Source organism: Thermobia domestica, chromosome 10 (genome assembly GCF_964235325.1).
Source record: "Thermobia domestica chromosome 10, izTheDome1.hap1.1, whole genome shotgun sequence".
Classification (NCBI taxonomy): domain Eukaryota; kingdom Metazoa; phylum Arthropoda; class Insecta; order Zygentoma; family Lepismatidae; genus Thermobia; species Thermobia domestica.
This window is the reverse complement of record NC_137463.1, coordinates 37,806,537-37,820,665: the sequence shown is the minus strand read 5'-3', so window position 1 is coordinate 37,820,665 and position 14,129 is coordinate 37,806,537. Positions and strand designations below refer to the sequence as shown.

Sequence of the window (14,129 nt, the reverse complement as noted above, 5' to 3'; positions counted from 1 at the left end):
TGCTCTAGAAAACTCTGTATAGCATGTTTAGGATATCCAGCAGGTATCCATGGGCATACTGATATTAGATAGTACTAACTACAGTCATTTTGCTATATACCTACTTAGGACTGGATTCATAAATATCTTAGGATGTAATTAAGTTAATTTATTTGAGCAAAATAAAACCACTTTTCTCAGGAATAAAATATTGTATTGAATCCTGGTTTCACAACCACAGTAAGACCATAAAAGCACTCATTTGCACGGAAAACGAATGTTGGTTATCATCGGATCGATGAGCTTTGGCAATAAGATTACCATCAGTCTGCTATCCTACTATAATTCTTTGACTGTCCGGGAATGGTTGTCAATCTTTTTCTTTCTGCAAAAGGGATGTACACGTATCTCTTTAAGTAGCCATATGAGAGCTTTATCGAATATTCTCTATGTTGTAATAACCTATAATAGGAATATGGGAATATTGTATAAAATAGAAATATACCAGAGCACTTTACCCAATTCTACATTGTTTAAATCAAACTATTTTTGAAACTTATTTCATGAAGTAATTTAGAACTATGGACAACAATTACTAAAAAAGAAATTTCTAAATAACGATATATGTTTTGTTACTCTCTTTCAGATATTATTGACATATGCATAGACCTGTTCATTGCTTCATCTGATACATCTGGAAACACCTTGGCTTTTGCTGTATTGTATATGCTTACACATCCAGAGATGCAGAGGAAAGTACACGAAGAGATTGATTCCTTAATTGGAAGAGAAAGATGTCCCACTTTCGCGGACATGGACAGGTAGGAAGCTAAATGTTTTATATATCTATTTTAAAAACCAACTCAAAAACATATTTATACATTGAGTACAAATTTAAAAGAGTTATAGAGCGCAAAATGTGACTGTGATGCTTGAAATTAGTGTTGCGATATGAGTATTTTTGGGGGGGGGGGGGGGGAATTTCAGTATTGGTTTACTTGATACATTTTCTCCTCTTTCTCGGAGCCAATACCAAGAGTGATAAACATTCATGTCACAACTTTGGAGATGACGTACTAGCTATAATGTATGACGTGTTTAAAAACGATTTGAGACAATGGCCTATGGATTAGAACGCATCTACATATTAGTTTGTATTTGGGGTAGAGTATTATCCTTAAAATAGTGAGGAGAGTGGACTGTAAGAGGCATTGTATATTGCGGTAACTTCGCCTGTAGCTCGGAAGTTGCGCCGAATGGCCCTTCAGAAAACCCTCCTAGAAACCATGTTATGGTAATAAGGTTGCATGTGGCACAATATCTGTGACTGACAACCTACGTTGCAAATTAAGCTTCGGATCGTTTTCAAAAGTCGTGGACATGTCCTTACTGTGTCTCATCGGAGGGAAAGAATCACTGCGGGCACCTCTACCAACGCCATCTATTCGGAGAAAAATCAATGTTTGTTGCCACACTCGATGAAGCATGAATTTGTGATTGTGATGAAACTCGAGCGGTAATGTACGTTACACGAGGCGCAAAAACACGTTCTGACTTGATCCGTCAGTGTAAAGTAATGACTTGAGGAACTTCGTAGTTGTCGCTGGAAATTGTTGTGAAGGCAAGTTAACGATTCGACAGGTGCCATAAACTGCTAAATCAACTCCACATTTTATCAGTAACATCCTCACACCAATTTATGAAAAAATACAACAATTCTATGCGGGGTTGTATAGAAATTCAGTAACTCAAGTACGTGTTCTTATGTATTAGACCTCAATACGTATATTTACATAGAGATTTCTGTAACAGTTGGTAATAAACACTGGCATCTAGGCCATGTCCCTTTCAGGATACACCAGTGAAGTCACCTGACGCAAATCCTATGGATTTTTTTGCGGATTTGTCCTATTGAAAAGAACACTTGTGTCTCGTCACAACTGTTCGTGCTCTTTAGAGAGTCTCCCAGGAAGAGTGGCTCAAGATTCCCGTTTCTGTACTTCAGCGGAGCTTGCTACAGTGAAAGTTCCGGTGTACGTCTATTGCCAAGACACATGGTGCTCACATACAGGGCAACCGATGGTGGTTTCGTGGTTATTTCTAAGGTGTGTGAGACGTCCGAGTCAGATACATATAGACTGATTAATCTTCTGTGCTTTCCTTGAAGAGGTGCTATTGGAAATACGACTTGTATCTTTATGGACTAATTGCCATTTATAAAACCCAACCGAATTAATGCATAGATTACTGCCTAACTTTCTCAGGTTCAATACAACGATTTCAGTCCTATTCCTACAGTATTTGCGTCAATAACTGTGTAAATGTTACATTTGGTATTGCTAATACCAAGAAAATCCCACCTCCAGCCACCATCTTCTATATTTAGGCAATTTGTGCTCAAATTCCATATGTTTTCAAGTACACAGAGAAAAATCCGTTCTCCGCACAGCGGTATATTGTACAAATATACGGTATCCTCTTACTTACTATAGAAATCAGTACGGATCATACGTTATTGGTATGCTACATAGGCACTGCCCTTAGACGTTACATCATGCCGTTGCAGGATGTCTGACATCTAACAGTTTTCCGTATATCACATAGTAGTAGTCCCCCCGTTATATCTCGCCGAGTCAGCAAAAATTTTCTCGATTCTGATTGGCTGAGAGAGGTCACGTGACGTTAGGCCCCGCCCACGCGGGAAATTCAAATTTTTTAGGTCACGTGGTATGACGTCATGACTCACCCTGCGGGGAAATCCCTCACCCGGGATTTTTGAAATTTGTTCCCTTTTACGGGTAAGATGTGTGTTTTGATTGGTTGATAGCTGTCACGTGATTTTAGACCCTGCGATATTTGAAATTCGTTCCCTTTTACGGGTAAGATGAGTGCTTTGGTACCACGATGATGATTGGCTGACAGAGGTCACGTGATCTTAGACCCTGGGATTTTTAAAATTCGTTCCCTTTTACGGGTAAGATGAGTGCTTTGGTACCACGATGATGATTGGCTGATAGAGGTCACGTGATCTTAAGCCCTGTGACTTTTGAAATTCGTTCCCTTTTTACGAGTAAGATGAGTGCTTTGGTACCTCGATTCTGATTGGCCGACAGAGGTCACATGATCTTAGACCCGCCACACGGTGAACAGAATACGTGGGAAAACACCTCACTCATTTGTTTCCATTTTAGGGTAAGATGATTGCTTTGGTACCACGATGTTGATTGGTTGATAGAAATCGCATAATCTTACACACCCACCCCCAATGCTAGACATTCAGAGTGCTATGACGACGATCCACCCTAGACCTGGATTTTAGAATTTAGTTCCCTTTTATGGTTATCCTTAAAGTTCCCATGGAGGGTTCAACCTCCTCTTAAATAACCTTTTTGGTATCATGATATTGTACTGAAGTTTACATTAAATATTATCATTCTCTTTGGCAGATAAGATGATTACCAGCTTTTTTTTTTTTTTACCTTGATGGAGATTCTGTCCTTGAATTAGTAGCCTATGTCTCTGGAAGTAACAATGGTGAAAGAGGGGTGTCGCTTGTAGATTTCTTATAACACATTGTTGTGAGTTTAAGCGATTTTTTAAACGCTCAGTAAGCGCTTCATTAATGGAAACAGTGTTGCCAGATTTTTTTACCTAAACTGCTCCGATTCTTTTCGAAACGGTTCCGCAGAGTGCAAGAAATTTTAAACTAAAAATTTTTCGAACTAAAAAAAATTTGTAACTAAAAAATTTTAAACAAAAATTTTCAAACAAAAAACTTTCGAACTAAAAATTTTGAAACAAAAAAAAGTTTCAAACAAAAAATTTTCGAACCCAAAAAAATTTCGAACTAAAAAATTGAAACAAAATTTTGTCGAACTAAAACATTTTTTAAAAACAAAAGTTTCGAACTAAAGATGTAAATCACATCTAAAAATTTTTAAATCAAACTTTTTATCGAACTAAACTTTTAAAATTTTCGAACTAGAAATTTAAACCAAGTTTTAGAAAAATCCTAAGAAATGTTTCTCCAGGAATCGAACTCAGGTCTTTCAAACCAAAGATGTGTATGCTAACCGCTTAAATGAGATCGGATTTAATCATGCTTGGTGGGTTTCGAACCATGATCCTTGAAAAGAATACACTTATACTTTAAGAAAATAAATTGGCAGTGTAATGCTTCCGTTCGTGGATTAAAATAAAATGCTGATAGACTTTTTTGTGTGACGACATAGAAGCACATATGATTGAAAATGCAAACGTCAGCGGATGTTGTATTACTTTTGTTTTACTACGAACGTGTCAGCATGATTCATGGAAAAAAAAAGCAAACATTGACATTCTCGTATGGAATATGAGGAAAATGAAATGTCGTCACAGTTACGACAGGTAGTGACATGATCCTGGCAGAAGGGAATTGGCATCGGAATTGCGATACTAGATGTTGTAACTATTGAGAAACGTGAATGACGTCACGATCGATTCTTACACATCGTTTTGGTTCGTGATTCATGACAAAAGCAGCGAGCGTTTTGATTGGTTCGTTGTGATGTCATTTTATAAATTTCCTCGTTTCTGATTGGTTGATGATGACATCGTTTTCGCAGCGACCTAAATAAAAATCTAAATTTCATTTTTCAAATCCTACACCGCTCTCAACCATCGAGTGAGAAGGTAGACTTTTTTAAAAGTGTCTTCATTTAAGAAGCTTTACTGCACCGACTTTTTGTTCATTGAATTTGAGGTAAGTTCAGTGAGATTTTATTTTTCACACAAGATTCGAAAATCATTTTTATTTTATATTTGTGGGCGGATCACGAATACACTGTTTTACTTTTAGTACGAAATATTTAGACTATGAAGAAATTAGTGGAATGGGAAAGTGGGAGTACGAATCAGGAACCCCCACACATTAAAACTAAGCACAAGAAATGATATTGTTTAGCGACCCTTCAGCGAGCACCCGTCGGGAATTGAACCATGGCCAGAAAATGTGTGCGCTTAGTTTTGAAAAGAATGCATTACAAAATTTCAGAAACTATGCCTGAGAACAATATGGTTCGATTCCCTTTGAAAGCATTAGCGGCCCCTTCAGCTTAACGTGATATTCGAGCAATCACCTGGGATTGAACCAAGGCCAGAGGCGTGTACGTCAACCATTTAGCTTAGTTTTGAAAAGAATGTATGATAACGCATGAGAATATTAAATTTCAGAAAAGGCTTGACAGCGATCCGATGTGAAAAGCAAACCCCACCGAGGATTGAACCAGAGCCTTCCACGTTAGAAAGCATGTACGCTAACCGCTTAAATAAAAAAGAGTGCATGAATATTTGGTTAAAAGATTTACGCTATACAGATTTTGTTTTGACAATTACGTATGTGTAACGTTAATGGTTGGTGAATCTCTTCAACTTGCAAACGCATCATTTAAAGGTCGTTGTGAGTAGAAAAAATGCTTACGCGTACTTTCTAACATCTCAGTACTGTTGAAACATTCATTCATTTCATGCATTCTTTTTTTATCACTATAGAATGGTAGGTCAGTTACATGCTGATGTAATGGTCTCGAGTTTGACAGCAATAAAACACACATTTCAGTAACATAATTATTTAAAAAAAAACTTTGATTTCTAGTACATGTGCTTTCATAATGAGATTCTGAACGTCACCGCCAGGAATCAAGCTCAGGACCTTTACATGAATTGCTTAGTTAAGAATTTATCATGAATGTTATGATTTCCTGGACTAAGCGGTTAGCATACGTACCTTTGGCGTGGGAGACCAGGGTTCGATTCCCGGCGGGGAGCTCATGTGGTTCGGATTCCACGTTAATCAGTAGGTCCACGTCTCATATAGCCTCGCTGCTGAAAGGGACGCTAAACTAAAAAATCAAAAAATCAACTCAAATTCACGCTGCTCAATTCCTTTTTTCCCATTACATATTTGTTTTACCGTACCTGTTTGTTGTTTTCATTTTTTAATCATGGCCGAATCGGGTTTTACTGTTCGCAATGAAATCACTCGACATTATAGACGATTTATGTACGTTTATGTATTATGAGGTGTGTACGTCAGTCATTTAGCTTAGTTTTGAAAAGAATGTATGATAACATGTGAGAATATTAAATTACAGAAAAGGCTTGACATGCCCCCCGACGTGGAAAGCAAACCCACCGAGGCTTGAACCAGGACCTTCCACGTCCGAACCATGTACGCTAACCGCTTAGTCACAATAATAATAAAAAAAATACGCTATACAGATTTTGTTTCGACAATTACGTATGTGTATCGTTAATGTTCGATGAGTCTCTTCAACTTGCAAACGCATCATTTAAAGGTCGTTGTGAGTAGAAAAAATGCTTACGCGTACTTTGTCACATCTCAGCACTGATGAAACATTCATTCATTTCATGCATTCTTTTTATCACTATAGAATGGTAGGTCAGTTAAATGCTGATGTAATGCTCTCGAGTTTGACAGCAATAAAACACTCATTTCAGTAACATAATTATTTTAAAAAAAAACTTTGATTTCTAGTACATATGCTTTCATAATGAGATTCTGAACGTCACCGCCAGGAATCAAACTTAGGACCTTTACATGAATTGCTTAGTTAAGAATTTATCATGAATGTTATGATTTCCTGTTTATCAGGTGATTAAGATTTTTTCTTTCTTCTTTTCTTTTGTAGTAAATTCACGCTGCTCAATTCCTTTTTTCCCATTACATATTTGTTTTACCGTACCTGTTTGTTTGTTTTCTCCTTTTATTAACATGGCCGAATCGGGTTTTACTGTGCGCAATAAAATCACTCGTCATTATAGACGATTTAACATTGAAGGCAGAATGCTCGAAGTTCAATTCAACGCACCGCCCGTAGGAACCGATATCATACAGTATGTACATAATAGTTTCCAAGCAATGCTAGACCATTTGTTAGCCAATGTCGACGATGAGGCGATGGTTGGTTTATCAGTAATATCACCACGCAACACGAATAAACCATTTTGGGTGAGTTTTCGCCAAGCACGAAACCTATCACTTGAAACGATGTGGGCCTCGTTCGAAAGAGTGTTACAAAGTAACAATGCATTTCTCCTGCACGAGCCATTTACCGTTCATTTTCATCGTGTGGATATTCCAAGAGGATACGGATATGGAGATCGTTTAGCCCAAGGAATACTTCAAAACGAAGAATTGTTACGTTGCAAGCGTGGGATTGTACGTGTAAAAAATCAAGACTCAAGGTGTCTGGCGTACGCCCTTGTTATTGCTATTGGCCTGAAAAAATACAAGAATGTAGATGTGAAACGACATAAGCAGTATCAAAATCAGAGAAAATGTATTGTGGACGATGAAGTGAATGCGTTATGTTCAAATGCAGGAGTGAATTTGGATCATGGTGCCAGTGTAAATGAAATTCGACAATTCCAGGCATACCTCAAAGAATATAAAATTACAGTGTATACTAGTTTCACAGGCCGTGACATCATGTACGAGGGGCCCAACGATGAAAATCGCACTCCCATAAATTTGATTTGTTTGGCTGGCCATTTTGACATCATCCAATCTTTAACTGCTTGTTTTGCAACCAAGTTCTACTGTGAAGCGTGCCATAAAAAGTATAGTAAACGCAATGAACATGTAAAAAATTGTCCTGTAACGTGCTCCAAATGTTTACAGAGACCTCTATGCGACAAGAACCAAACGCCGATATTATGCAAAGACTGCAATCGTCAATTTTATGGCGAAGAATGTTTTAATAATCATCGTAATATTGTATATCATCAAGGGGAACCTGTATGCAAAATGGTGAAGCAATGTACTAGATGCTACAGAGTTTATTCTTTTGTGCATACAGGACAACGCCTTCATGATTGTAATGAGATCTTTTGCAATGTTTGTAAGAAGATTGTTCCAGGATCCCATCAATGTTTTATGCTTCCCGATCGACAATGCTTGAAACCAGGTGTTCCTTCACTCATGCACGCAAAGAAAGCCTTGTTGATATTCTATGATATAGAATCTATGCAGGACATGAATATTGGCGATAATACGTATGTACACATTCCAAATTTATTGGTTGCACAACAAGTATGTTATGCATGTGTTGAAAACAATAATATCCAGCAGTCTTGCAGTACGTGTGGTCAGCGCCAGCATATTTTCCAAGGAGCGGATCCAGTTTATGATTTTCTCCAGTACTTGCGGGAACGTCGTCCCAATATAAATAGGATTTTCTGTGTCGCGCACAACGCTAAGGGATACGATGGACATTTTATCCTAAAGACCATGGTAGAACAATGCCAATGGAGACCTGACGTCATATTAAATGGGACCAAGATACTGAGTTTAACTTTGAATAACCTGACGTTCATTGACTCTTTGAACTTCCTACCTATGGCATTAAGTAAATTGTCAAAAGCGTTCAATTTACCCGCAACCAAAGGCTACTTCCCGCATTTCTTCAACACCAAGGAGAATCAATCGTATATTGGACCACTTCCAGAAACGAAGTATTATGGTGCAAATGAAATGGCCGTCGAAGACAGAAACAAGTTCATGCAGTGGTACAACGATCATCGCAATGACACGTTTGATTTCCAGAAGGAAATTCTCAAGTATTGTATTCAAGATGTCAATGTACTGCGACAAGCATGCGTTTCGTTTATGACGTCATTTGAAACAGAAACCAAAGTGAATCCCTTCTTGGAGACGATCACGATTGCCAGTGCTTCCAATCTAGTATTCCGCCGGAATTTCCTCAAACCCAACACCATTGGAATTCTACCGGCACATGGCTATCGATGGAGAAGTACCCAATCGATCGCTGCAATGCAATGGCTGGCCTACATTGAAAAAACCGAAGAAAAACAAATCTTACATGCTGCCCGACAAAAAGAAGTGTTTATTGCGGGATTCCATGTTGATGGCTACTACCAAGATCCTGAGACGTTAGAGGAGCACGTCTACGAGCATGCTGGCTGCTTTTATCACGGGTGTAAAGTATGTTTTACTACAGGCCGTAATCAGCCCATCTACAGCAATCCAGAAGACACCATGGAATTCCGTTATGAACGAACGCAAAGAAAAAATGCAAGACTGCGTGAATTGGGGTACATTGTACATGAAATGTGGGAGTGCGAATTTAATCAGTTCTTAAAACAAAATCCTGCAATGGCGACGTATCTGAAGAATCACCCGTACATGAACCGCAGACCATTAAATCCAAGAGATAGCTTTTTTGGAGGAAGGACCAATTGCGTGAAATTGTACCACCAAGTCGATGAAAAAGCGGGAGAAGTAATAAAATATTTCGATATTGTCTCGCTTTATCCCTATGTAAATAAGTGTGCTAAATACCCTGTAGGGCATCCACGAATTTATCTACAGGGTGATGAAAATATACCACCAATAAATAAAGTCAATGGTCTGATCAAAATGACGATATTACCAAGTCGCCATCTTTATCATGGTCTCCTGCCTTACCGATGCAACAAGAAACTACTCTTTCCACTGTGTGCTGCGTGTGCCGAAGAAATGAACCCAGACCCTACAGCAACGTGTACGCACAACGATCAAGAGCGGTGCCTCACTGGAACATGGGTATCATATGAAATACAGAAAGCAATAGAATTAGGATATCAACCGGTGGAAATTTTTGAAATTTGGGACTATGACATTGAACAATATGATCCCATCACGAAAACAGGTGGCTTGTTCACGGAATATATCAATACATTTTTGAAATCAAAAATGGAAGCGTCTGGCTGGCCCAGTTCCTGTGTCACCGAAGAAGACAAATCAAAATTCATACAAACCGTCCTGGAGCGTGAAGGTATTGCATTGGATCCGACCAAAATTGAAAATAATCCTGCACGAAGAAGTTTATCTAAGCTTTGTGTGAACTCTCTATGGGGAAAGCTTTGCAGGCGTACAAACTTTAGCCAGACCACAATTATTGATCGGCCGGAAGAATTTTATGAAAAACTCACTTCCCCCGACATTAAACTCCATCAAATTGTACCCATCAATGATACGATGTTGTATGCATTCTGGGAGTACAATGAACATGTGCCTGTTCAAAACCGAAACACCAATGTCGTGTTAGGTGCATTTACAACATGTCAGGCACGTCTGGAACTGTACAAGTACCTGGAAATGTTGCAGGAACGTGTTTTATATTTCGACACGGATTCTGTAATATTTACGGAGAAGCCCGGGGAGCCAACCATTAAACCTTCAACGTACTTGGGATGCTTATCGAATGAGATGGAGTCTTACGGACCACGAGCATACATCAAAACATTTGTCAGTGGAGGACCAAAAAATTACAGCCTAGAAATATACAATCCAGATACCAACGTCACCAGTTACATATGCAAAATTAGAGGATTTACATTAAATTACAATGCAGGACAACAATTAAATTTCAACACGCTAAAAGAAATGATTACAAATCAATGCCGTGGACAAGTCACCATCACTATCCCCCATAAAATATGCAGGACCAAAGACCATACCATCGTCACACGCAAAGAAGAAAAAATGTACAGTATCCAGTACACAAAACGTCGATTTAAAGAATTCAATTCTTATGATACGGTTCCGTACGGGTACGTTAAAAAACAGAAGATGGAACTGGAAAAAGAAGATGAAGAAGAAAAAACTGTAAATACCCAATAAGGCCGCCATTTCTTTTTTTCCTTTTCCTTTTCCCACTCCTTAACCACAAAGCAGCAACACCAAGAAGAAAATGAAGTACCCACAAGAGTTTATAAACCATCAACACAACCATCAGTGGAAGAAATGCAGTCATCTCGTACCGAAGGAGGAACCTTGACCATAAAGGAGCAACACCTAGAAAAATGCAATACCCAGAAAAGTTCATAAACATCCATCGGTGAAAAAAATGCAGTGATCCTGTACCCGAGGAGGAAGATGAAACTAAACAGATCCATCATTTACGAGTAAGTTTTATTTCTCTCTTATCAATATTTACTCATTTTATTGTTTCAGGAAAAAAAGAGAATTCATAAAGTAATCCGTTGTTTCTTCTTTTTCTTTACAGGATACGGCTACAAGATTCGAAGATGATGATACGTCCAATATATTCATTAAACTAGATCCTGTATTTATTATGTTAATAAACATGTATGAGAAGAGCACATACCTTTCGTTAAAATACAACAAGTAGAAAAAAATATGTTTTATTATTTCTTGAAACCCTGAACACTTGTTTTCAAATCATGGTAATCTTGAAAATTTAAGGTGGAAAATATATCCAAGATTTGGTTTACATGATTTTGTTCGAAAAATTAATTAAAGAATTTTTTAGTGTCCAAAATTTGGTTTTTAATTTAGTTCAAAAATTGATTTGAAAACTTTCAAATGTGGTTTACATCTTTAGTACGAAACTTGTTTTTAAAAATTGGTTCGAAATTTTTTTAAAATTTTTAGTTCGAAAAATTTTGATTTGAAAATTTAGTTCGAAAGTTTTGTTTAAAATATTTTTCGAAAAATTTTTAATTTTTTTAGTTCGAAAATTTTTTGTAATTTTTGTTTCAAAATTTTTAGTTCGAATTTTTTTGTTTTAAAATTTTTTAGTTCGAAATTTTTTTGTTTTGAAATTTTTTTTTAGTTCGAAAAATTTTTAGTTTGAAAATTCTTGCACTCTGCGGAACCGTTTCGAAAAGAATCGGAGCAGTTTAGGTAAAAAAATCTGGCAACACTGTTTCCATTAATGAAGCGCTTACTGAGCGTTTAAAAAATCGCTTAAACTCACAACAATGTGTTATAAGAAATCTACAAGCGACACCCCTCTTTCACCATTGTTACTTCCAGAGACATAGGCTACTAATTCAAGGACAGGGTCTCCATCAAGGTAAAAAAAAAAAAAAAGCTGGTAATCATCTTATCTGCCAAAGAGAATGATAATATTTAATGTAAACTTCAGTACAATATCATGATACCAAAAAGGTTATTTAAGAGGAGGTTGAACCCTCCATGGGAACTTTAAGGATAACCATAAAAGGGAACTAAATTCTAAAATCCAGGTCTAGGGTGGATCGTCGTCATAGCACTCTGAATGTCTAGCATTGGGGGTGGGTGTGTAAGATTATGCGATTTCTATCAACCAATCAACATCGTGGTACCAAAGCAATCATCTTACCCGTAAAATGGAAACAAATGAGTGAGGTGTTTTCCCACGTATTCTGTTCACCGTGTGGCGGGTCTAAGATCATGTGACCTCTGTCGGCCAATCAGAATCGAGGTACCAAAGCACTCATCTTACTCGTAAAAAGGGAACGAATTTCAAAAGTCACAGGGCTTAAGATCACGTGACCTCTATCAGCCAATCATCATCGTGGTACCAAAGCACTCATCTTACCCGTAAAAGGGAACGAATTTTAAAAATCCCAGGGCCTAAGATCACGTGACCTCTGTCAGCCAATCATCATCGTGGTACCAAAAGCACTCATCTTACCCGTAAAAGGGAACGAATTTCAAATATCGCAGGGTCTAAAATCACGTGACAGCTATCAACCAATCAAAACACACATCTTACACGTAAAAGGGAACAAATTTCAAAAATCCCGGGTGAGGGATTTCCCCGCAGGGTGACTCATGACGTCATACCACGTGACCTAAAAAATTTGAATTTCCCGCGTGGGCGGGGCCTAACGTCACGTGACCTCTCTCAGCCAATCAGAATCGAGAAAATTTTTGCTGACTCGGCGAGATATAACGGGGGGACTACTACTCACATGCATATACTTATGTTACCTTCATCAGCTATATGTTATATACGTCCATTTGTATGTGAGATCCTGACCGTCTACATTGTTTCATACGGGAAGTACATATAGATGGAACACTTATACAGAAAATATTATAAAACATGAGCTTTCAGTTATACGTCTGCTGTAGGTTAAATTCAAAAATTACAGGAATTACACATGTAGCCTATCTTTTTAAGTATGCCACCTACATTTTTCTCAGTGTACTATTAGAGTTATCAATTCGAAACTAACATAATACATTTGCGGGATAATAAGATATGTCTTGCACATCTCAGGAAAAGGATGGTCAAGTAATTACCAAATAAATTATGAACCCTAAGATTTCTCAGGAAAGTTTAAAAATTCTCCTCCATTTTTCTTTCGTACGTTCTGCTCAAGCATATAATTTATTAAACGAAAGGTCAGTAACTGAATTGAAACCAAGTATGGATTGCATTTGCACTAGGGATGGCCTTTTTAGAAAAATATGTTTTTCGATCTTCGGAAATTTCATTTTTCATTTTTTCGTTTTTCGCTTTTTCGAAAAATTTTTCGTTTTTCGTTTTTTTGAAAAATTTTCGTTTTCGTTTTTCGAAAAATTTTTCGTTTTTCGTTTTTTCGAAAAAAATTTCGTTTTTCGAAAAACTTTTCGTTTTTCGTTTTTCGAAAAAATTTCGTTTTTCGTTTTTGAAAAAGCCATTTTCCGAAAAAGTATTTTTGGAAAAATGTGACCATCCCTAAATTAAAGAGATTCGCAGTCACGTCCGGATGTGTGCAACACTGGCACTAGTACCCGTAGAGTATAATTCTGATGGTTTAATGATCAACATGGAGGCTGTCCGATTAGACGAAAAGTCGAAGTCTTTAATGATTACTTTACGGAGCAATGGGTGGAAAATCCAAATTTTTCACCGGAAAGTTGGAATTGTAGCAGTCACAGGAATCGAACAAATAAAGCAGTAGAAGACTCAGTGGTGGCTTAGTGGTAGAGCGTTCACCTCCGGTGCTTGGGGTCCCTCGTTCGATCCCTGCTCGCGCCGTGTGAACCTTGTGGTGGACAAACACCGTGCTCGTGGGTTTTCTCGGGGTTTTCCCGTTTCCTCTCACTTTCTTCATTCCACCATTTCATTCATTTCTCATAATCACCGTCTCCTTCAGCCTAGCCGGCATAATCGTTGGACGAAAAACTTAAATATTTCATTACATTTTTCCCATTTTATCCAGGGTATACCTGAGCGTCAAGGGGGGCTATAGCCCCCTTGGATCCACCACTATATATATAGTAGTTTCACGAAAAGTCCCGGGCGCCAAGCTATTTTTTAAAAATTAGTATTCCCAACTTTTACCTGCCAGTAGTTTCTGAGTTGGCG

At 37.8% G+C, this 14,129-nt stretch overlaps 1 protein-coding gene across 1 annotated transcript in view; it reads left to right on the top strand.

Moving 5' to 3' along the window:
• The window catches only part of LOC145661436 (methyl farnesoate epoxidase-like), a 41,687-nt gene that overhangs the window by 23,227 nt on the left and 4,331 nt on the right, over positions 1-14,129 (top strand). Inside the window, exon 4 of the mRNA XM_081726742.1 lies at positions 626-800. Within this exon, the coding sequence (XP_081582868.1) occupies positions 626-800 (175 nt within the window). The remainder of the gene's footprint in view (positions 1-625; positions 801-14,129) is intronic.